At 46.1% G+C, this 26,415-nt stretch overlaps 1 protein-coding gene across 1 annotated transcript in view; it reads left to right on the top strand.

The window, feature by feature from the left end:
• Positions 1-26,415, top strand: part of LOC134958802 (L-selectin-like) — a 383,508-nt gene that overhangs the window by 305,363 nt on the left and 51,730 nt on the right. Inside the window, exon 8 of the mRNA XM_063941524.1 lies at positions 15,060-15,188. Coding sequence (XP_063797594.1) covers positions 15,060-15,188 — 129 coding nt within the window. The remainder of the gene's footprint in view (positions 1-15,059; positions 15,189-26,415) is intronic.

Here is a 26,415-nt window from a genome sequence, read left to right as displayed (position 1 = left end):
ACTATTAGTCGACAGGGTCTCTAGGTCGACAAGGTCTCTAGGTTGACATGTTCTAGGTCAAAAGGTCGACCTGAATTTTTCAATTTTTTTTCTTTTTTTTAACTTTTTTGTACTTTACGATCCATGTGGAATATGATTGGGAACAGTAACCTGCCCGAAGCATGGCAAGTGAAGCAAGCCATGCGAGGGGACACGGTGCAGTAATTGGGGTCCCGATCACTGTACGGCGAAAACAACACCAAAGAAAGATTAAAAAACTCAGGTCAACCCTTTGACCTGTCGACCTAGACCATGTTGACCTAGAGACCCTGTCAACCTAGAATCCCTGTCGACCTAGTTACTGTTGACCAATAGTGGTGGTCCTAGACACTGTCGACCTAAGTATGGTCAACCTTCAATATCACACCTGATAGGGGGCCAGGGGGGGAAGGTAAGTAAACTTACTTTCTCCTGTCAGGATTCTAACTATTGGGATTCCGCAGTTTGACCACTAGCATCCTGGCCACCGGCAAATTAATTCCAACCCTGTCAGAGGGAGGGAGAGAGAAATAGAGGGGGGCAAGAGAGAGTGTCAGGGAAACAAAGACAGATACACAGAGAGAGAGAAAGAGGTATCAGGGAGAAAGAGGGAAAGATAGTGTCAGGGAGAGAGAAACATTACCTGAACAGCACAGCTACAGGTCTCATGAGGCGGTGCTTCCAAGCATTAGGCAACACCCCCTAACGGCCATGATTCGCGGCAGTGCTGAGTGCTCTGGTGCGGACATCGTCCCTGGTAAGGTGGGGGTAGCGTATAGCCCCTGTGAACAGGGGCATAACTAGAACTTTGTGGGCCCTATAGCAAAATGTTTAAGGGGCCCCTCAACTCAGATCTCCAGAGAGAGAGAGTGACAGCAGATCAGAGAGACAGATAGAGAGGCAGCAGGGATGTAGGGAGACGCAGTAGGGACAAAGAGAGCCAGCAGGGGTGCATAGAAACAAGGAGAGGCAGCAGGGACATAGGTACAGATAGAGAGGCAGTAGAGACATAGGGACAGATAGAGAGGCAGCAGGGACGTATGGAGACGCAGTAGGGACAAAGAGAGCCAGCAGGGAAGTAGGAACAGATAGAGGCAACAGGGACATAGGGACAGAGTGAGCGGCAGCAGGGACATAGGAACAGAGTGAGGGGCATCAGGGCCGTAAGGTCAGAGGAAGCGGTAGCAGGGACATAAGGAGAGAGAGGGGTAGCAGGGACGTAGGGACTGAGAGTGCCAGCAGGGATGTAGGGACAGAGAGAGGCAGCAAGGATGTAGGGACAGAGAGAGGCCGTAGGGACAGAGAAAGGCAGCAGGGGTGTATGGACAGAGAGAGGCTGTAGGGTCAGAGAGAGGCAGCAGTGGTATAGGGACAGAGAGAGGGGTAGCAGGGACGTAGGGACAGAGAGAGGCAGGGATGTAGGGACAGAGAGAGGCAGCAAGGACGTAGGGAGAGCTAGAGGCAGCAAGGACAGAGAGGCAGCAGGGGAGTAGGGACAGAGAGAGGGGCAGCAGGGTTGTAGGTACCGAAAGAGACGGCAGGGACGTAGGGACAGAGAGGCAGCAACGACGTAGGGAGATATAGAGACTGATAGATGCCGTATGGATAGAGAGAGACAGCAAGGATGAAGGGACAGAGAGAGGGGCAGCAGGGATGCAGGGACAAACAGGAAAACACACACACAAACACATTGGCCTCCATGGGAAAAAACACATACATTGGACTCCACAGAAAAAAAAACACATACATTTGTGTCCATAAACAAACACACATTGCTCCCCACAGGAAAATAAATCACTATGGGGCAGATTTATTAAGCCTGGTGAAGTGATAAAGTGAAAGGTGATAAAGCACCAGCCAGTCAGCTCCTAACTGTCATTTTTCAAACCCAGCCTGTGACATGGTAGTTAGGAGCTGATTGGCTGGTAAATTATCACCATGCAATTTATCACTTCACCAGGTTTAATAAATCTACCCCTCAGTTCCCTATAGGGGGAAAAAAATCACATTGCTTCTTACAGTGAAAACATAATATCACATTGCTTCCCACCGTGAAAACAAAATAACATTGCTCCCCGCAGTGAAAGAAAAAAATCACATTACTCCCCACAGTAAAAAAATAAATCACATTGCTCCCTACAGGGAAAGAAATAATATTGCTCAAAACAGTGAAAACAAAATCACATTGCTCCCCACAATGAAAGAGAGCTGTCCCTGCACTGCACAGTGGTTGTGATGTGAGGTCTTTCAACATACCACACATCGCTTCTCCTGCACGTTAGCGCCTCTCATGTATGGGGGTTGGCGAGCTGCCCCTTGCCCCCCATTGTTCCGACACCTCTGATATATAATAAAAATATACTGGTATACAAAAATAGATTTTGTTCATGTGATAATACAATTTTTCCTTTCTGTGTATTGAAAGCACAAGCTTCCGATTATTGAAGTAACCTCACAGTAACCTCACAGTAAATACTGAAAGTGTAGCTCCTGTGTGAGCCACTGATACAGGCAGTATATATTCTCCCCTCCTGTTCTCCCTCACTGCCACTGACTTTGCCTCCTTCTTCATCTCCAAAATTGAAGATATCTGACACGACATCTCCTCCCGTAACTCCTCTGCGGCCCCCCTGCCCCCATCATCCCTCCCCTCAATCTATCCCACCCTATCCTCCTTCCGTCCCATTTCAGACAAGGAAGTCCACTCCCTCATCTTATCCTTTCCCCTCTCCACCTGCCCCCTGAATCCCCTTCCCTCCCATCTTCTCCGCTCCCTCTCCCCCACTGCCTGCTCCCACCTCTTTAACCTATCGCTCTCTACCAGCATCTTCCCCTCACCATTCAAACATGCTCTGGTCTCACCTATTCGCAAAAAAACAAACCTCGACCCTTCATCACTCACTAACTACCACCCCATCTCTCTTCTCCCTTTCGCCTCCAAACTACTTGAACGACTGGTCAACAGCAATCTCACAAGCTACCTCTATGACAACTCCATCCTCGATCCACTACGATCCGGCTTTCACCCACTCCACTCCACTGAGACTGACCTGGTGAAAGTCACCAATGACCTGCTTTCAGTCAAATCCAGGGGCCACTTCTTTTTGCTCATCCTTCTGGACCTCTCTACTGCCTTTCACACCGCGGATCATCCTCTCCTCCTCCACACACTCCAAAACGTTGGCCTCCCTAGCACTGTCCTTCACTGGTTTTCCTCTTACCTCACTAATTGCTCCTTCTCTTTGTCTGCCTCCGGCACCACCTCACACCCTTCCATCCTTCCTGTTGATGTCCTTCAGGGTTCTGTCCTAGGCCCTCTACTGTTCTCCCTGTACACCTCTTCCATAGGTGCGCTCATTAACTCCTTTGGCCTTCAATACCACTTCTATGCTGATGACACATAACTCTACCTCTCCTCTCCTGATCTGTCCCCCTCTGTCCTCTCCCAGGTTTCCAACTGCCTATCCGCAATTGCCTCCTGTATGTCTGAGCGCTCTCTAAAGTTCAACATGGACAAAACTGAACTCATCATCTTTCCCCCATCCAGAGCAACACCCTCTACCAATATCTCTATCACTGTTGACAACACCATCATCTCCCCCGTTCCCCAACTCCGCTGCTTGGGCGTCACTCTTGACTCCTCCCTCTCCTTTGCAACCTACATCAAATCTCTGGCAGAATCTTGTCTGTTCCAGCTACGCAACATTGCTTGCATCAGGCCATTTCTCTCCCAGAGTGCAACTAAACTTATCATCCACTCACTGGCCATCTCACGACTCGACTACTGCAATGTTCTCCTCACTGGCCTCGCTTGCTCCCATCTTGCTCCCCTCTAATCTGTCCTGGACTTCGCAGCTAGGCTTATATTCCTCTCCCGCCGCTCCAAATCTGCCACTCCCCTTCGAAAAATTCTACACTGGCTCCCATACCCCTACAGAATCCTCTTCAAACTCCTCACCCTCACATACAAGGCCATCTCTAATTCCACTGCTCCCTACATTTCCAACCTCCTCTCCCTTCATAATCCCTCCCGCCCCCTATGGTAGACCAATGACCGTCGCCTCTCCACTGCCCTGGTCACTGCTTCCCATGCTCGAGTTCAAGACTATGCCTGTGTTGCACCCCTTCAGTGGAACGCACTCCCCAGCTCCATTGGACTCTTCCCAAACTTGCACAGCTTTAAACGGGCACTAAAAACCCACCTATTCATCAAATCATACCCTCCCGATGCATAACATTAGTCCTGAGGTCGCTCCTCCATACCCTGCCTCTTGCCTTGAACATCTCAGCTTCGCTTACATACTGCCACCAGGCTAGCTCCCGATTGCTTGCACCTCATGTCATCTGTCTGTCGACCCTTCCCACTAGATTGTTAGCTCTTCAGAGCAGGGCCCTCTTTCCTCTTGTTATCCAAGCCCTCTTCTCGACACATTTCACTCGCAGCTGTCCCCTACTCAGCGACCATCTTTACCTGCTTTTTCTCCTGCTGGTGAAGGCTCATCTCCATCTATGGCTACCAGCCCCTAGTAGTACGATGATCACTCCCTCACTACTTACATCTTAGCTGTATTATGTCTTGAGAATTGTGGTGCTCTTTGTTACCTGTACTCAGTGGTGCAAGTAGAAAAAATGACTTACGGGTACTGTGTGCGCGCGGCGAAGGCGCGCGCGCAAAAAAATGGGTGTGACCAAATGCCACATGGGGCGTGGCCAATGAAAATGGGGGCGTGATACACATATGGGGGAGGGGCAGATACACGTATGACCCCAATAGTGTCAGATACACGTTGCCCCACAGTGCTAGATATACATTGCCCCACAGTGCCAGATACATATAACCCCACAGTGCCAGATACACATTGCCCCACAGTGCCAGATACACAAATGTCCCCAGAGTGCCAGATACACAAATGTCCCCAGAGTGTCAGATACACATTGCCTCACAGTGCAAGATACACATTGCCCCACAGTGCCAGATGCACATTGCCCCACAGTGCCAGATGCACATTGCCCCACAGTGCCAGATGCACATTGCCCCACAGTGCCAGATACACAAATGTCCCCAGAGTGCCAGATGCACATTGCCCCACAGTGCCAGATACACATTGCCCCACAGTGCCAGATACAGAAATGCCCCCAGAGTGCCATACATTGCCTCACAGTGTCAGATACACATTGCCCCACAGTGCTAGATACACAAATGCCCCCACTGTGTCAGATATACATTGCCCCCCGTGCCAGATACAGAAATGCCCCTACAATGCCAGATATGCCCCCAGTGCCAGATATCCTCCAGTGCCAGGTATACATGCCCCCCTGTGCCAGATATCCCCCAGTGCCAGGTATATATGCCCCCCTGTGCCAGATATGCCCCCAGTGCCAGAGATCCCCCAGTGCCAGGTATACATGCCCCCCCCAGTGCCAGATATCCCCCAGTGCCAGGTATAACATGCCCCCCCAGTGCCAGATATCCCCCAGTGCCAGGTATATATGCCCCCCTGTGCCAGATATGCCCCCAGTGCCAGATATACATGCCCCCCCAGTGCCAGATATCCCCCAGTGCCAGGTATACATGCCCCCCCAGTGCCAGATATCCCCCAGTGCCAGGTATAACATGCCCCCCCAGTGCCAGATATCCCCCAGTGCCAGGTATAACATGCCCCCCCAGTGCCAGATATCCCCCAGTGCCAGGTATACATGCCCCCCTGTGCCAGATATCCCCCAGTGCCAGGTATATATGCCCCCCTGTGCCAGATATGCCACCAGTGCTAGGTATACATGCCCCCCTGTGCCAGATATGCCCCCAGTGCCAGATATCCCCCAGTGCCAGGTATACATGCCCCCCCAGTGCCAGATATCCCCCAGTGCCAGGTATAACATGCCCCCCCAGTGCCAGATATCCCCCAGTGCCAGGTATACATGCCCCCCTGTGCCAGATATCCCCCAGTGCCAGGTATATATGCCCCCCTGTGCCAGATATGCCCCCAGTGCTAGGTATACATGCCCCCCTGTGCCAGATATGCCCCCAGTGCCAGATATCCCCCAGTGCCAGGTATACATGCCCCCCCCCAGTGCCAGATATCCCCCAGTGCCAGGTATACATGCCCCCCCAGTGCCAGATATCCCCCAGTGCCAGGTATAACATGCCCCCCCAGTGCCAGATATCCCCCAGTGCCAGGTATACATGCCCCCCTGTGCCAGATATGCCCCCAGTGCCAGATATCCCCCAGTGCCAGGTATACATGCCCCCCCAGTGCCAGATATCCCCCAGTGCCAGGTATAACATGCCCCCCCAGTGCCAGATATCCCCCAGTGCCAGGTATACATGCCCCCCTGTGCCAGATATCCCCCAGTGCCAGGTATATATGCCCCCCTGTGCCAGATATGCCCCCAGTGCTAGGTATACATGCCCCCCTGTGCCAGATATGCCCCCAGTGCCAGATATCCCCCAGTGCCAGGTATACATGCCCCCCCAGTGCCAGGTATACATGCCCCCCCAGTGCCAGATATCCCCCAGTGCCAGGTATAACATGCCCCCCCAGTGCCAGATATCCCCCAGTGCCAGGTATACATGCCCCCCTGTGCCAGATATCCCCCAGTGCCAGGTATATATGCCCCCCTGTGCCAGATATGCCCCCAGTGCTAGGTATACATGCCCCCCTGTGCCAGATATGCCCCCAGTGCCAGATATCCCCCAGTGCCAGGTATACATGCCCCCCCAGTGCCAGATATCCCCCAGTGCCAGGTATAACATGCCCCCCCAGTGCCAGATATCCCCCAGTGCCAGGTATACATGCCCCCCTGTGCCAGATATCCCCCAGTGCCAGGTATATATGCCCCCCTGTGCCAGATATGCCCCCAGTGCTAGGTATACATGCCCCCCTGTGCCAGATATGCCCCCAGTGCCAGATATCCCCCAGTGCCAGGTATACATGCCCCCCCAGTGCCAGATATCCCCCAGTGCCAGGTATACATGCCCCCCCAGTGCCAGATATCCCCCAGTGCTAGGTATAACATGCCCCCCCAGTGCCAGATATCCCCCAGTGCCAGGTATACATGCCCCCCTGTGCCAGATATCCCCCAGTGCCAGGTATATATGCCCCCCTGTGCCAGATATGCCCCCAGTGCTAGGTATCCCCCAGTGCCAGGTATATATACCCCCCCTGTGCCAGATATGCCCCCAGTGCCAGGTATAACATGCCCCCCCAGTGCCAGATATCCCCCAGTGCCAGGTATATATGCCCCCCTGTGCCAGATATGCCCCCAGTGCCAGGTATACATGCACCCCCCCCAGTGCCAGGTAAACATGCCCCCCTCCCCTACTCACCGCTGCCGCTGCCGTCGCTGTCCTGTCTGTCATGTGAGGGAAGGAGAGTGCAGCCTGCGCCTCTCGTTCCCCTCAGTCTCCGGCGGGTGTCTCAGTTTAATTCAGCGCCGATCCGTGAGCCAATCAGAGCTCGCGGGTGCGAGCTCTGATTGGCTCACGGATCGGCGCTGAAGTAAACTGAAACACCCACCGGAGACTGAGGGGAACGAGAGGCGCAGGCTGCACTCTCCTGCCCTCACATCAGCGGCGGTGCGGCGTGTGCGGCGGTGCGGCGTGGAGCAGGGGAGGGAGGGAAGGAAGAGGAGCGGCGGCCCGTCGGTGTGGGTACGGCGTACCCACGGCTAAATTCTTACGGGTACGCCGTACCCACCCGTACCCGCCCACTTGCACCACTGCCTGTACTCTATTTTTGTTATTTATTTACTGTAATGCTAAGTTTTGTCTCCCTGTACTGTCCTTTGTACGGCACTGCGAAACACTTGTTGCACCTTATAAATAAAATGTAATAATAATAATATGCTGCAGGGTGATAGAGAAATATATGGGATCCAGCTCCTTCCAGCTATAAATCCTAACAAGGTTAAAAATAGTGACAACATTATATTAAGATCTTCTATTCCTATGAGATTCAAACAGCTCTGCTGAGCTATGTTTATATAAATGGGATATTAATCCTTAGACAAAGTATGCTTAAGAACATGATGGGAGTGCATTACGTGCATTTAAATGGATATCAATATACACATTCATAGTATGATATCAGGCATTTAGAGATGACATAATACCACCTATATTGATATTCAATGGGAGGACAATACACAGACTTTGTCTGAATAAATGATATGTCTATTACAATAGTAGGAATAGACAAGAGACAAATGTATGTCTTTATAGTATAATATTGGCTGTTTAGATCCTTATAAACTTTAACTTGTAAGAGAATCTTTGGCAGAAAAAAAAATATATATATTATTACCAGTTATTCATATAGCACTTTATAGAGAATATTTGACCATTCACATCAGTCCTTGCCCCAGTGGAGCTTACAATCTATGTTCCCTAGCACACAGACACACACACTAGGGTTCATTTTTTTTATTTTCCGTTTGTCGGGAGCCAATTAACCTACCAATATAATTATGGATTGCGGGAGGAAACCGGAGTACCCGGAGGAAACCCACACAACTACAGAAAGAATATACAAAACTCCACTCCCATCATCTCAGTGCTGTGAGGCAGTAATGCTAACCATTACACCATCCATATATATGATAACGCCATAATATTGGAAACACTGTCTCTCACAAAAAGGCATTTATTGGATCGTAGGCTGATGGAGTGGGGGCTGGATAACTTTTGGTCCTTCAGTATCCAACTTTTTATATATTCCAGCTAATGTGACTAATTAATCAGGGAGGAAGCGGGGCGAAAACATAGATTCACTGCATACATAACTCTTAAAGAGATTACAATTACAGATGATTAACAATACATTTGAATAACATCATAGTATTTCATTGCAGCACATTAGAGACCAGCAATAATTGGACACACTGAAAAATTAGAACAACTAGAAATATAAGGTTTCAAATTGTTACGAATTGACAATAGTACATTGTAGATAATTCAGAGAAAAGGAAAGATAGCCTAAATACCAAAAAATATCAGTGAAAGTAAAACGATGACAGCCATGGGTATTTAATTTTTTTTAATACACACACTTCTAACCTTTTTTCACTATATTTAAAAATATTTCACTGTGTTTCCAAAGGACAATTATGAATTATTATTTTTTTAGATATATCAATAAAGATTTATGTTTTTACAATTAGTGGTCCTTAGTGCACCTACGAAAATACTTACTTGTCCTGTATTGGTTTATCACAGACACATATATTTAAAGGGAGATACAGTATAACACCTGAGAGACTACTAAAACTTTATAGAAAACAGCATGCCAGATCTTCAGCATAGCACAGGCAATCTTCACTGAAAAGTATGCTCTCTAGTTTTCCAAATAGCACTAATAAACATTTTGCTGAACAAGTCTGAAAAATAATACAAGCCTTTTCAACAGTATTAAATTGATGAGAAATAACAGATTTTTGCATGCATAGGTAAATACCTTGTATATAAATATTGCACAATAGCACAATTATATTCCACAGTAGAGATATAAATTAATAAGTAGTTCTTAATTGCCTTGTAGAGAAATAATGCATAATTCTTTCCAATAGCACAACACTGGGGAACAGTGAATCTGCTGCCAGGGATTTAAGAGTAAATTTCGATTAATTTTGTGCTCTTGATCATGAGTATGCCATGCTTATTTTTAGAGATGAGCGGGTTCGGTTCTCTAAGGAATGAACCCCCCCGAACTTCACGTACCGAGCCCGGATCCGAGCCCGGCTCGGGACTTCCTGCCAGACTCAGAACCCAGAACGAGACAAAACGTCATCATCCCGCTGTCAGATTCTCGCAGGTTTTGGATTCCATATAATAAGCCGTGCGTCGCCGCCATTTTCACTCCAGTCCTGGAGAGTGTAGTGAGAGGACGTGTCTCTCTCCTCAGTGTCTGTCTGTGGGGGAAAGTTGTGTGACAACCTGCTCTTATGTGTCATTCCAGTGCTGTCTTGTTCTGCATCAGTCCAGTGGTGGGGTCTTGTGCTGCATCAGTCCAGTCACAGTAGTGTGTCCTGTGCTGCCATAAGTCCAGTGCTGCTGTATAAGTCCAGTCCAGTGGTGCTGTGTTGTGCAGCATCAGTCCAGTGGTGGTGTCCTGTGCTGCCATAAGTCCAGTGCTGCTGCCTTATAAGTCTAGTGCAGTGGTGCTGTGTTGTGCTGCATCAGTCCAGTGGTGGTGTCCTGTGCTGCCATAAGTCCAGTGCTACTGCTGTATAAGTCCAGTGCAGTGGTGGTGTCATGTGCTGCCATAAGTCCAGTGGTGGTGTCCTGTGCTTCCATAAGTCCAGTGCTGCTGCCGTATAAGTCCAGGGGTACTGCCGTATAAGTCCAGTGGTACTGCCGTATAAGTCAAGTCCAGTGGTACTATCGTATAAGTCCAGTGGTACTGCTGTATAAGTCCAGTGATACTGCTGAATAAGTTCAGGGGTACTGCAACATAAATCAAGTCCAGTGGTGCAGCCGTATAAGTCATGGGGTACTGCCGTATAAGTCCAGTGGTACTGCCGTATAAGTCCAGTGGTACTGCCATATAAATCCAGTGGTAATGCCATATAAGTTCAGGAGTACTGTCGTATAAGTCCAGTGGTACTGCCGTATAAGTTCAGGGGTACTGCCGTATAAATTCAGGGGTACTGCCATATAAATTCAGGGGTACTGCCATAGAAGTCCAGTGGAACTGCCATATAAATCCAGTGGTACTGGCGTATAAATCCAGTCCAGATACTGCTGTATATGTCCAGTGATACTGCCGTATATGTCCAGTGGTACTGCTGTATAAGTCCAGGTCAGTGGTGCAGCCATACAAGTCCAGGGGTACAGCCGTATAAGTCCAGTGGTGCTGTATATTATTTACTCCAAATAAAGGGGTTATTAATATTTAATCCAAATAATTTTTACAGGGTTTGCCCTGTGTGGTTTAGGGGTACGCTCTTCTGTGCCGCATATTGGCCCTCATTCCGAGTTGTTCGCTCACTAGCTGCTTTTAGCAGCATTGCACACGCTAAGCCGCCGCCCTCTGGGAGTGTATCTTAGTTTAGCAGAATTGCGAACGAAAGATTAGCAGAATTGCGAATAGAAAATTCTTAGCAGTTTCTGAGTAGCTCGAGACTTTCTCCTACATTGCGATCAGTTCAGTCAGTTTCGTTCCTGGTTTGACGTCACAAACACACCCAGTGTTCGCCGAGACACTCCCCCGTTTCTCCAGCCACTCCTGCGTTTTTCCCTGAAACGCCTGCGTTTTTCCGCACACTCCCATAAAACGGCCAGTTTCCGCCCAGAAACACCCACTTCCTGTCAATCACACTCCGATCACCAGAATGATGAAAAAACTTCTTTAGGCCGTGAGTAAAAAAACCAAACTTTTGTGCTAATTTACTTGGCGCAGGCGCACTGCGAACATTGTGCATGCGCAGTTTGCGACAAATCGCTCCGTTGTGAAAAAAAACTAACGAGCGAACAACTCGGAATGAGGGCCATTGTTATATAAATCCGTCCAAATAAAAGGGTTATTATTATCCAAATTATTTTTACAGGATTTACTATGTGTGTGTGATTTAGGGGTACAATCTCCTGTTCCACCAATATTGTGCGTGTATTACATCTGGGCAAATTCCAGCACGTCACATGTTTTACACATACTGTACAATTAATTTGGTGGTGCAGAATTTTTTGAGAAATGACAGGGGCATGCAGGAGATGCTGTCAGTGGCCCAAAAAATTGCGGGCCACTTTCAATATTCAGCCACTGCGTGCCACTCCTAGATGGGCCACGTGTTTGTGCCGCACACTTGTGTCGCTTAGCTTAGTTATACAGCAATCTCAGTGCACCTCTTTTTCTTCTTAGCATCATGTGCTGTTTGGGGACTAGTTTTTTTAAGTTCCATCCTGTCTGACACTGCAGTGCCACTCCTAGATGGTCCAGGTGTTTGTGCCGCACACTTGTGTCGCTTAGCTTAGTCATACAGCAACCTCAGTGCAACCTTTTGGCCTAAAAACAATATTGTAAAGTTGTGAGGTGTTCAGAATAGACTGGAAATGAGTGGAAATGAATGTTATTGAGGTTAATAATACCGTAGGTTCAAAATTACCCCCAAATTCTGAGATTTTAACTGTTTTTGTGTTTTTTTTCAAAAATCATCCAGATCCAAAACCAAAATCCGAAAGGGTGGTTTTGGCAAAACGAATCCAGATCCAAAACACGAGCGAGGATCCAGATCCAAAACCAAACCTGAAAAGTGCCCGCCGCACATCTCTACTTATTTTTCATTTGGCTCTAGTTTTTGATATATGCATATGTCTTTAATATTTATGAAAAATTCAATTAAACAATGTTAAAAATAGTTACAATTATTTTTTTAAATTCTGATTACATTTGATTTGTAAAATGTTATAAAAAGACACAGGATAATTACGTACATAAGTGTTAGGAAGCTATGAGAACCATTTTTTGTAGGATTTTTTTTTTTTTTTGTATTCTTGTTGCGGGCAGTCCCTCTGCAGACTCCAACAGTAATTGGCCATCATGTGACAATCCCACCTTCCTTGATATCTTTCTTCCATTAACTGTATATCCTGGTGGAGCCGTTCACCCTGTTATTCACTTACATACTGTATGCTAGATTGAACAGGAAGTGATCTAAATGGCTGTACACAGAATGTAATTTAATACTCATGTTGGCACCTACTTTGTCAAAACATTTTAGCATGTTGGTGACTAATTCCGGATAGTTGTCTGCTTTGTGATTGCCTAAACATTTTTGAATTACAGACACATACTGTAACTCAGCCATGCTTCAGATTCGGTTTCAGTCATAAATGTGGTAAAATTTGGATCCATCACCAGTTTCCGTATCTGTGGGCCGTCAAAAGTTTCTGCCTTTAATTTTTCAATACTAAGAGATGGAAATGTTCAACACATATACTGTACATGAAACAATCGCCTGACTTGTCCAATGCTTTTACAAATTGTTTCACTAAACCCAGTTTGATATGTAGAGGCGGCAGTATGATTTTTTTCCTGTTAATTAAAGGTCAATACACACGGTGCAATGTAACCTTATGATTTTGACTATGGGTTGTATTCAATTGTAGTTGCCAGTTTTCCGACTGCTTTAGGTCAGAATGGGTACCGACCTATTCAATGGGTCTTGTTTTTTTCGACAACTCGGGAATTCCCGACTTGTCGGAAAACAAGTGGATTATCGGAAACCACGTGTATTGTCGGAAACACGGCCAAACTCAACAGGTTTTAGCCCCGTTTCTGACAATGTCAATATGACATTTAAAAAAGTCAGATTGACATTGTCGGGAATGGGCCAAACCTGTTGAGTTTGGCCGAGTAATTGAATACTCACATGTCGGATCCTTTCCATCGGAAAGGATCCAACATGAATTGAATATACCCCTATATAGTCAACATTGTAAGCAAAGTTAGTGCAAATTGCACCGTATGTACACAGGTTGTGATACCGATGCGCACTTCCGTGGGGTCAGTATCGCAAGAAAAGATAGACTGTGCAGGCAAGTCAGTCTTGACTATATTGTATACTGTAGTATAGTCAAAATTGGCACTTCGTCAAAATCTCACATAGTCAAGTTATGATAGTCAATATCGGTGGGTCAGGGCTCTGGGGAGTTCAGGGGAAATCGCAAAGTCAAAATCGGAGATAGTCAATATCTCACCGTGTGTATGCACCTTAAGAGCTCATGAATGATGTTGGCTTCTCCTACAGTTATAACTTCTCTTGGAGGCCATATGGTTTGCTGCCAGTGCTTTTGTCTATCCCATAAGCGTATGTGACAAGGATACTCAGTATATCCAATTTGCTGCCCAAGAAGAAAGTTTACCATTTTTAAATCGACACAAACAGACCACTGATGCTGAGAATAAGCATTTTTTTTCTAACACTAACCTGATATTTTCATACTGTTCTTTAAGTTTTGTTGAATGACCTATAGGGATCAATGCAAATGTTTCCCATTGTGCAGTAATACACATTTTAAGCTCCTTTTAGAACTATCCAAGAAGAGCCACCTGTCTTCTGTTCATATACCAGTAAATCCATCATCTGGAGAAGTTCAGGAACATTGTAGCAATACACAAGATTGTTATCTTGGCTAAAGAATAACAGTATGGCTTGCAGATGTCCCAGCACTGCCACGCCTCCTCCCAGCGTTATTGAGGAGATATGAATGTGTTATGTGTCTCAAATGTGACTACTAGCTACGTTATCACAAATAAAACAATTATTGTTATTGTTGAAAGAGGATAGTTGTTAAAAAAGCAAAACTAAGTGGCCTAGGCTAGTAAGGTACTTTAAAATGGAGAAAATAATAGAATTTTAGAATTTTTCATTAATTTGAAAACTGGAGCCATTTCCGCTATAGCGAAGATCTAATTCAAAAATAGGACCCGCGAGTACTGGCAAACCGATCTTAAATCTTTGGCAACAGAAAAAAATATATTTTTTGTTCCCCAGTGGTAATTTGTACAGCAACAAGCTATTGAGTAGACATCTACAGTATACTCCAGATTAATTGGACTATAATTAGATGCCACATAATGAGATGTCTGATTGACAGGCAGAGGCATTTGCAGGGGGCAGCGAGAGAGCGTTGTGGGGGTCCGCGCATTGAAAACGGGGAAGGCTCATCAGCTTTTTCAGTGGGAGGATCGCCTGTGTACGCAGCTTAGCTGCGGCTGCAGGGAGTCATCCACAGTTGCTGCGACAGCAATTAAATAGCAGTGGCAGCCACTGGGCAGGTCATTGTGCATGCTGGGTGTCCTTGCCCTGCAATGGGCAGCCCCAAGCAAGCGAAAGAACAGATTGCAAATTCTACTTTTTAGCTAAATTTGCAATATGTACTAAATAACCCCCTCTAGCAGTATTGCAATGTTCTATTATGAATAATCTATACTGACTATGAATTGAAAATCTTTATTGTTTAGTTTCACAAGTGTTTATAAAGGTGTTTCAACAACATACAGTATATTACTTCCTATCCACTGAACACTTGTTTATTCATTTAGAACAGATGACTTTCCTGCATCATCCACTGGATCATCAAAAAGCAGTATTTATTGTTGGGTTGATGACTGCTGCAAGTGCACTAACCCTAGGATTAGCTTTGTGGTTGATTATCAGACAACGTAAAAAAGGTAATTACAAAATGGTTTTCCAAATTATATGAAAAGTAATGTCTGAGGTCATTAACTGTGAAATGCTGTGCATTGATTGAAAGTATAATTATTAACAGTCTTTATTTAGCCAGTGAACTAAATAAATACTTGAAGATATATTAAATATGTCAAGCAATATTATATTTGTATACAGGCAAACAGAAAGTACATACACAAATAGCACATTATAGATAATTAAACAGAACATTATAGCGATAATAGATATTGAATTAATGAATATACCAATGTATAAAAACAAGTAAATTTGATAAATAATCTAAACACCTTTAACATCTGTGTAGGGCACTGTTGCATTTCTAGGTCACCACTCACTACAGGTTATAAGGAAAAAATGCAGAGGTGGGGGTGAACTCATTGACCTCTTTATGGACACAATTACTATTGCCTATTGCTGATACGACTGTGAGTCACTGTGAGAACCATAATTCAGTCTACATGCAAGCGACTGGTCCATTCTGTCTTGGCTCCGGTAGAACACTAGAAGTCCTAGAGTAACTGCAAGTGCAAAGCTCAACTGCAGTAGGGCTACCTATCATCATTACTCAGCTACTGGATATTATTCAAATTGAGACATGTGGAAACTGCATGGGTTTATGTGACACTCATGGATACAGGGTGATTACTGGTGCAGTGGAGAAATCCATTGCCACCAAGGGTCTGGGAGGCAATGCTACATTACACATTCCCCATGGTGGTGGTAGACTACTAGGTCAATTTTTTACATTTAGTTTTAATGACTGAATTAAATCATAAAAATTACATTTACAAATTTCTGATTTTTTTTTAAATCATCATTTTAAGTGTCTAAAGACTTTGTCACTGAGCCTGTTTTGTCACCTTTTGGGCTGGTCACATTCCAACATCAAAGCAGAAAGCTTTTGCTATGGGTATTCATAATAATATATTGCAAATCTCTGTGTGTCTAGCAATAAAAGCGAGGGATTTGTTAATGTTTAGATCAGAACAGATAAGCATGCAGCCCACCATCAAGGGACTCCAGTTCTCTGCATGTCCCAACACTAGCATAAATGCCCAGCACACCATTACATTGCAGCTGAATACACTCACCTCCCAGATACAGAGGGCAACACCTACAGTATACAAGGGCTGGCTTGTGAGCCACACCCAACTAGGCCTTTCATAGCCTTAATTGAAAGCAGTCATTATAGCACTATGCTAAATTTTGAAACAAAACAGAAAAGAAATATGCTTTACCCATATTGGTAAAAAAAAATGCTTTACCCATGCATGGTACCAGCTGCGGAGATATATATATATATATATATATATATATATACACACACACACACACACACACACACACGGTGATTCAAAAGCCGCAGGAAATGGGAACACTGAATACTACAGTAAGGTATGAGTGAGGTCGGCTATCTTTTAGGGTATGTACCGAACATGGGAGCCATCTTGAAAAGGGTCATCTTGCATCTGTCAGTTTTTTTCAAATGGAAAGGGGGTCATGTAACATGTCAAACATCATAAGAATTTGCTGAAAAGTTTATTGCTGCAAACAGATTTGAAATAGCAATTATGGTTCAAAAGTTACAACACTTTTTTTTTGTTGCAGGTAACTATAGATGGCTTTGACAAAAGAGGAGAGAATTGAGGTCATTTTGATTGTCATTTTTGACCCCCTTTCCCTTTGAAAAAACTGACTCAGATTCAAGATGGCCGATTTCAAGATGGCACCCATGTTCGGTAAAAGATAGCCCACCTCACCCATACCTTACTGGAGTATTCAGTTTTTCTATTTCCGGCACAGTTTTTGAAAGAAAAGGGTGTACTGTGACTTTTGAATCACCCTGTGTGTATGTGTATATATATATATATGTATATATATGTATATATATATATACACACACACACACACACACACACACACACACACACACACACACACACACATACATAACTGAGACTTTTACTATCAGCAATATATATTCTAAATGAAAGCAGAGGAACATTCCAACATCAGTATCAGTAATATCTTATGCAGTACCCACCCAAATTATACCTTGGGTTTTTGGTTTTCAGGAGTCTCAGAATACCCAAAATGATCAAGCAATATTTTTAAAAATTTAAATTGTGAGAAAGTGAACTAAAAAGGGGTGTGCAATAAGTTTCCGGATGTGCAGTGCATAGGTAGATACAATCTGATTGTCTAGTTGTCAACTCTAATCTCTGACTAAAGTTTTTGTAAAATGTCAAGGCATAGAAGCGTATATACAGTAAGTCAGGCATGTCCAAACTGCGGCCCTCCAGCTGTTGTGAAACTACATATCCCAGCATGCCCTGACACAGCACTACACACAGAAGAAGTTAGCATGTTCATTTCCTTCACAAACTCATTATCGAGCTCTACAGAGGCCACTGGAAAGCTATTATCTTCTACTGTTATAAGGCACAGATGTGGCTCCCCCTCAGTGTGGGTCCCGGCCATTGCCAGGCGATCAGGATGCCATGTCAGACCTACCGCACTAATCGATGGTCCTGTGATTGCTAGGTAACTGGGACTCAGAGTAGCCACAGTGTTTTCTGGTCCCGGGTTTTACTAAACAGCCGTTATGCTGTTCTCATACATGCAGCCACTCAGCTGTTGCTGCTTTGAGTAATCATGGACTGGTCTCTCTGCAGCAGTGTGATTGACTTCTGTTATTAGGCAGTCAGTCCTTTGCTTCATTGCCGGTTATCATTTCTTTCTGGAGCCTTGTCATTCAGTGTTATGCACACCAGTGCCTGCAGGAATGTACTGGTGTTTGAACTGTTATGCACACCAGTGCAAAACAAATGAACTCACAGACAGACTGGGAAATATGACATAACGTACACAGAAGGTGATAGGGTAACAAAACCAACACAGAGTGAACAGAGAAGCCCAGAGGCTAAGAAACTGGGTGTCTCCCTAGTATTAGAAATGCTCAGATGGAAAAAGCAAGATGTTGTGTTTTAATACGTAGAGAACCCGAAATGCTGTTGCTAAGGGCAACAGCAAAACCCTAAAGGGTTACCAACGGGTGTGGCAGTAAACTCCTTGGTCAGAGATGGAATAATAGACACAAGGAGAGTCACCACAATCCTAATTCTCACTTGCAGGGCCCAGGTACAGCTTACTGCCACTAAACTGACACATGGACACCCTGCACAGTGAGAGAGGATTAAGCAGGCAGGTCTGAAAGTACAGCCACAAACCTGCTGGGTTCACAGAATATCAAAAGAACCTCAGCAGGCTAAACGACTGACTCCAGTCTTACTGCTAGGTCTGGATTGGCAGAGTGTAGTACCAAATCCCCAGGCCTATTTGCAGTAAGCAACAACAAATACAAAGCTACACAGTACTGGCTAACTTTCAGGAACTGACTAACCAACAAAGATTCAGCAGCATCTGCTTAACCTGAGAAGAGGCCTTATAAAGCAGGTGCTGTCCACGCCCCCCTCAGACCTCACAGACTGTGAGCACAAAAACCAGCACCGGATCCCCTGCCTGTAACCACTGCACAGCAAAAGACCCGAACCGGAGTATCAGCTGCGCTCAGGTTACTCCGCTAGCACTTGTCTCCCAGTTGCCATGACGACGTGGCAGCACAGGGCAGGAGACCCTAACAGTACCCCCCCTCTGACGAGGGGTCAAAGAACCCCTACCACCGGGTTTATCGGGGAACTGCGAGAAGAAAGAGCGTATCAGTCTGGGGGCATGAAGATCACAACTGCGCACCCACGACCGCTCCTCCGGGCCATACCCCTTCCAGTGCACCAAAAATGACAGCCGACCCCGAACCATCTTGGAGTCAAGAATCCTTTCAACAACAAACTCCCTCTGGCCACGTATCAGAAGAGGGGTAGGTCTTCCTCTGGAAGAAGGATTACTAATCGCCCGTTTTAAAAGGGAACAATTAAATGTTTTATTGATACCCAAAGAACGGGGCAGATCTAACTGAAATGCCACCGGATTGATAACCCTGGTGATCTTATAAGGGCCGATGAACCGGGGGCCTAACTTATGAGATGGCTGTCTCAACTTCAAATTCTTGGTAGACAACCAGACGAAGTCTCCTAATTTGAAGCTGCAGGGTCTTTTCCGCTTATCAAAAACCCTTTTGGTCACTAATGACACAGACACAAGGGCTTTCTTCACTTTCCTCCAAATACCTCTAAGGACCGAAACGACAGAGGAACCACCAGGCGTGGAGTCCAGGGGGTCAAAAGAATTGGCCTTAGGATGATGCCCATACACACAAAGGAAGGGAGAGATCCCTGTAGCAGAGTGAGCCGCGTTGTTATAGGCAAACTCCGCCATTGACAGATGAGCAACCCAGTCAGTCTGACACTTGGAGACATAACACCTGAGGAACTGCTCCAAGGACTGGTTCACCCTTTCAGTCTGCCCATTAGACTGCGGATGGTAGCCTGACGACAAGCTGACAGAAATCTGGAGATCGGAACAAAATGCCCTCCAGAATTTGGCCACAAACTGGGATCCACGGTCAGAGACCACATCAAGTGGCAACCCGTGGAGATGCACAACATGCAGCATAAATAATTCAGACAGGCGTCTGGCCGATGGCAGCCCAACCAGTGGAACGAAGTGCGCCATCTTCGAAAACCTGTCAACGACAACCCAGATGGCTGTCATCCCCGAGGATTTGGGCAAGTCCACAACAAAATCCATTGAAATGTGGGTCCATGGCTTAGATGGAATAGAGAGTGGATGTAATGGGCCAACAGGAACCCCTCTAGGAGTCTTATTTCGGGCACAGATGTCACATGCCCGAACCCACTGATCCACATCCTTAGCCACCGAGGGCCACCACACCGCCCTAGATAGCAACTCCCGAGTTCTGGCAATACCCGGGTGACCTGCCGACTTCTTGGCATGGAATTCCAGGAACACTCGCTGTCTTAACCTAGGAGGCACAAACAAAAGACCTACCGGAAGGTCTGGAGGAGCCTGCTCCTGTGCTCTAAGGACTAATGACAAGAGGTCCTGGGTAATGCCCACTTTAATACATGATGGGGACACAATGGGCAACGGCTCCTCGGTGGTCTCCTGGATTGGAGCAAAATTCCGCGAGAGCGCATCAGCCTTGATGTTTTTTGACCCAGGGCGATATGTTATCAAAAAATTAAAGCGAGCAAAAAACAAAGCCCATCGTGCCTGCCTGGCATTGAGACGCTTCGCTGACTCTAAATATGCCAAATTCTTATGGTCGGTGAGAATTGAGACCACAAACTTAGCCCCCTCAAGCCAGTGTCTCCACTCCTCGAGTGCATCCTTAATAGCCAACAATTCCCGGTTACCCACGTCATAATTCATCTCGGCAGGCGAAAATTTACGGGAAAAGTAAGCACAGGGATGAAGGCGATTATCAGACACTCCCATCTGAGAGAGCACTGCCCCAATACCCATCTCAGAGGCATCCACCTCCACCACAAAAGGATGCTCTGGATCTGGGTGTCGCAGCACCTTGGCCGAGACAAATGCCCTTTTGAGACGGGCAAAAGCCGCTTTGGCCTCACGAGACCAGTGAGCAACATCCGCCCCTTTCTTAGTGAGTGCCACCAAGGGCGCCACTATAGACGAAAATCCAGCGATAAATCGTCTATAAAAATTTGCAAAGCCCAGGAAACGCTGAAGCGCCTTCAAACTAGTGGGCTGCACCCAATCCAGGACTGCCTGTACCTTGGAACCCTCCATTTGGAAACCTTCTGGGGAGATAATATATCCTAGAAATGCGATTTGCTGAACTTCAAATTCGCACTTCTACAGCTTCGCCCCAAGCCGGTGGTCTCTGAGTTTCTGGAGGACTAAGCGTACATGCTTCCGATGTTCCTCCAGGGAATGGGAGAAGATTAGGATGTCATCTAAGTATACAACTAAGAATCTATCCAAATATTCCCTGAGCACATCGTTCATGAAATCCTGGAAGACTGCCGGGGCATTACAGAGCCCAAAAGGCATCACCAAATATTCATAATGCCCTGAGTGGGTATTAAAGGCAGTCTTCCATTCATCCCCCTCTCTTATTCGGATTAGATTGTACGCACCGCGTAGGTCAATCTTAGAAAAAATGGTGGCAGTACGAAGCTGGTCAAACAAGACCGAAATGAGAGGCAGTGGGTATGAGTTTTTAATCGTGATACGGTTCAATTCCCTGAAGTCGATGCAGGGTCGCAATGAACCGTCCTTTTTACCCACGAAGAAGAACCCCGACCCAACTGGAGACTGTGAAGGTCTGATAAATCCTTTAGCCAAGTTCTCCTGAATGTACTCTGCCATAGCCTGAGTCTCAGGACGTGACAGGGAGTACAACCTGCTCTTGGGAAGCTTAGCATTCGGCAACAAATTAATGGCACAGTCATAGGGGCGATGGGGAGGTAGTACCTCTGCAACTTTTTTGGAGAACACGTCCGCAAAATCTGCATAACACCCTGGCAATCCTGGCAAACTTAGCTGCGAGAGCCTGACTGAAAGGCTCAAGCAACTCCTGAAACAATCAGTACCCCAACTAAGAATCTCCCCAGAGACCCAGTCAAATTGAGGATTGTGGGCCCTTAACCAGGGTAACCCCAACACCAATGGGGCAAAAGTACAGACAGTCACATAAAAGGACAATTTTTCAGAGTGTGTGGCTCCAATAAACAAATAAATCTGGCTAGTGCAAGAGGTAATTTTACCCTGGGATAATGGTTCCCCGTTTAACCCACAAATCTCAATTTCCGACGCCAAGGGTACTAATGAAACAGAGTGTTTCAGGGCGAATTGGCGGTCCATAAAAACCCCGTCGGCCCCACTGTCCACAAAGGCCCCAGTCTTGACAGTTTGACCGAGGATCTTCAAGGTCACCGGAATGATAAAAGTCTTCTTGGGAAATTCTGACTTCTGGCCTGACAGGATATTTCCCATCACCCTCAGGCCCTGAAGTTTTCCGGCTTTTCTGGGCATGATACTACCACATGACCCTTATTCCCACAGTACAAACACAACCCCTGCTGTCTCCTCCGCGTCTTCTCACGCGAGGAGAGGCGGGTAGCCCCAATCTGCATAGGCTCCTCGGAAAATTCCTCAGAGTCTGAGGTTCCCTTGGGAAAGAAGGAAACCTCGGTCTCCCTTTCAAGCCTACGCTCTCTCAGCCGTCTATCCACCCGGATGGATAACTGCATGAGCTGATCCAAGCTATTAGGCAAGGGATATTGTACCAGTTGGTCTTTTATCTGGTTAGAAAGACCTCTTCGGTACTGGTGTCTCAGGGCTGGGTCATTCCACTGGGTATCATGGGCCAACCTCCGAAACTCCGTACAGTAAACCTCAACTGGCCTTCGCCCTTGCTTAAGGATCGAAATCTGAGCCTCGGCTGAGGCCGTCTTGTCAGGGTCATCATACAACATGCCCAGTGCCGTAAAAAAAGCATCAACACTTTTAAGCGACGGACAGTCAGGCTGCAACCCATATGCCCAGACCTGTGGGTCTCCTTGTAGCAAGGAAATCACTATGCCCACCCGCTGAATCTCTGACCCAGAAGACTGAGGCCTAAGCTGGAAATATAACTTGCAGCTCTCCTTGAAACAAAAGAACTGCGAGCGATCTCCAGAAAAACGATCCGGAAGATTTACTTTCGGCTCCTTAACCCCTGAAGGTGCTGCTGCTGTGGCAGCTCCGCCAGCGGCCTGGGAGGTGTGCATTTTAATGGACAAATCATTAAATTGACGAGTCAGGACCTGCACCTGATCGACCACCTGTTGCAACGTATTTTGAGGGGTATGCTCCATATTCCCACAAAATTTCAACAGGAGTATTGGGCTGCTGAATATGTTATGCACACCAGTGCCTGCAGGAATGTACTGGTGTTTGAACTGTTATGCACACCAGTGCCTGCAGGAATGTACTGGTGTCTGAACAGAGAGGGATGCAAAACAAATGAACTCACAGACAGACTGGGAAATATGACATAACGTACACAGAAGGTGATAGGGTAACAAAACCAACACAGAGTGAACAGAGAAGCCCAGAGGCTAAGAAACTGGGTGTCTCCCTAGTATTAGAAATGCTCAGATGGAAAAAGCAAGATGTGTTTTAATACGTAGAGAACCCGAAATGCTGTTGCTAAGGGCAACAGCAAAACCCTAAAGGGTTACCAACGGGTGTGGCAGTAAACTCCTTGGTCAGAGATGGAATAATAGACACAAGGAGAGTCTCCACAATCCTAATTCTCACTTGCAGGGCCCAGGTACAGCTTACTGCCACTAAACTGACACATGGACACCCTGCACAGTGAGAGAGGATTAAGCAGGCAGGTCTGAAAGTACAGCCACAAACCTGCTGGGTTCACAGAATATCAAAAGAACCTCAGCAGGCTAAACGACTGACTCCAGTCTTACTGCTAGGTCTGGATTGGCAGAGTGTAGTACCAAATCCCCAGGCCTATTTGCAGTAAGCAACAACAAATACAAAGCTACACAGTACTGGCTAACTTTCAGGAACTGACTAACCAACAAAGATTCAGCAGCATCTGCTTAACCTGAGAAGAGGCCTTATAAAGCAGGTGCTGTCCACGCCCCCCTCAGACCTCACAGACTGTGAGCACAAAAACCAGCACCGGATCCCCTGCCTGTAACCACTGCACAGCAAAAGACCCAAACCGGAGTATCAGCTGCGCTCAGGTTACTCCGCTAGCACTTGTCTCCCGGTTGCCATGACGACGTGGCAGCACAGGGCAGGAGACCCTAACATTCAGTCCCTCTTCCTGTCTGTTGCTAATTTTATGAAGTCTTGTTGCTAATGCCCTGACCAATCTTTCAGCCCTATTTTTTTCAGCCAAGTGCCTGTATCTTTGTATATTACTACCAGAGGCTTACATGAACCAAGTTACCTTATTACTGCTACTTCACTAGTAGTTGCTGCTTGGAACTGAGGTCATATCCCTTGCTGTGAACACTACCTGTGGCTTGAATGAATTATTGTATACTACTGTTTCTACTTCATTTGTAGTTGCTGTGCACTCCATACATGTCCATTGTCCAAACATACCTTCCTTGCTGTCAGTACCTTCTAAGATTGCACGGTGTAGCTTATGTTATCAACATATACTACCTGCATATTATTCCCTGGATGTATTCTTATTACCTTTTCGTTTCATTGTCTTTGGAGAGGAGTCTATGCAAAGTTGCATGTGCTCAAACCATGCTTAAATTGTTTTATATCTCTGCCATATTGAAATTATCGAAATTATCCTGGGTTACTTCTCCAGCTATATCCTGCGATCTCCTGCTGGTTATATGAGCCCCAACTGCCTAGAGGTTTAAGACCTGGCAGCATCCTAAGTACAGGTGTGTGTATAAAACACTAAGGGAAAAATGGGCGGTTGTTATAGGTAGAAGACCCTCCCTAGTGGCTCTTGGGGTCTTAGGTAATCATGAAGGAGTTTCATAACAACTACAAAAGTGGCTTGCAACAGCAGGAGAGTTTCAAGCTGCTTTTGGGGAGGAAGAACTATCCCGAATCACTGTATTTGAGTGGTTTGCAGAATTTTGCCATGGAAGATGGTCCCTGGAAGAGGAGGAGTGCTACAGCTGACCTGTGTCCCCCATTACCAAGGACAATGTTACTGCTGTGCAGGCCATAGTTGAGGTGGATGCCATGGTGACCTTGACCGAGGCAGAAAAAAGATGGTTATCTCATTGGGATCCATCCACTTGATACTCCACAAAAAAAATTGGTCTAAGCAGTGTTTCTGCACATTGTGTGCCCCATCAGCTGACTCGAGAGCAAAAGGAGGCTCAGGTGACTTGGTGCTGCAACATGCTGGCCAGGACTGATGGTGGTTGCTCAAACTCTGCCTGGAAGATTATCAGTGGTGATGAATCCTGGATCTACAGTTTCAACTCCCCCCTACTACACACTGGTCAACAATCAGCCCAGAGGATCTCAGTTGGATGTGCACCACCACAGAAGTTCCGACGTGAGCACAGCATGGCCAAGCAGATGGTAACTGTTTTTGTGGCCAAGACTTGTGCAGTAGTGCACAGTCATTGGGGACTGTTACACCAACCAATGCTATCCGCAAGTGCTGGAAGCCATTTCCAGGTGCTGTTCAAGTACTCACACATGTGGTACCATTCTCCATCATGACAATGCACCTGCCCACAAGTCCAGGAGAGTGGTGGATTTTGTGGCCCATGAATACATCCATGAGCTTGGTCATCCACCTTAAGTCCAGACCTGGACCCTGTGACTTCTTTGTGTTCCCACAAATCAAGTACAAGATGCATGGGGCTTGTTTTGAGTCACCAGAAGCTGCAGTGGAGACTTTTACCCAACATGTAGATGACATTCTTTCTTCAGACTTGTTTAGCTGATTCACCAAATGGTTTGAGCACATGCAACTTTGCATAGACTCCTCTGGCAAAAAATATAATGTTCACTATGTAAATGTAATACTTTTTCTGCATCTAGGAAACTTATTGCACCCCCCTAGTACAGTAAAAGTTGATGTGTCCATTGTAACAGGATCAGGGGAACAGGTAGCATCTCCTGGGCTAGATGGCAGAATACAACAGCTGAGAGATCACACAAGTCAATTGGTTTGGTGCAACTGGCCTTAACCAGTTTTATTGTGCAGGAAAACAAAAATACAACATTAAAATATATACCTTGCCGTCCGGTGTTTACTATACACAGGATAACTAACTCTCCAAAAAAAACAATACACAAAATTATTACCAGGCATAGCTCACTTGATTTCAAGAGCAGGTTTCTGTCACAGAGACTCCATAACTCCCCTTTTCCCCCAAGCAGTGTGAGAGAGCAATGATCAGGCTGATAGCTTTTTTAATTCACCCACACAACTGAAAGCCCTAATTAGCCTTCTGTGAGGCTAAAAGTCCAAAGTCCCGAACTGGGCCTAAATGGATGGAGAACTCTTCTCACATCCAACCCCAGGACCCTAATCCAGTTCTTACCAAAAGCCAAAAGCTCTCAGCCGAATCAACACAATATTCTTGGTGTTTTTAAACACATAGGTAAGAAACCTGGTGCAAATATACCTGCCTTCCACCACTATTCCATTGATCTTGTCATAGTATATTTTGTATCTAACCACCACCTAGAAATTCTTGTGGTTGTTGCTTTACCATTAACACATCTTTCTAACTGAGCAAACAGCTGGATTCTACA

This window comes from Pseudophryne corroboree, chromosome 9, assembly GCF_028390025.1.
Source record: "Pseudophryne corroboree isolate aPseCor3 chromosome 9, aPseCor3.hap2, whole genome shotgun sequence".
Classification (NCBI taxonomy): domain Eukaryota; kingdom Metazoa; phylum Chordata; class Amphibia; order Anura; family Myobatrachidae; genus Pseudophryne; species Pseudophryne corroboree.
This window is presented reverse-complemented; position numbering and strand designations above follow the sequence as displayed.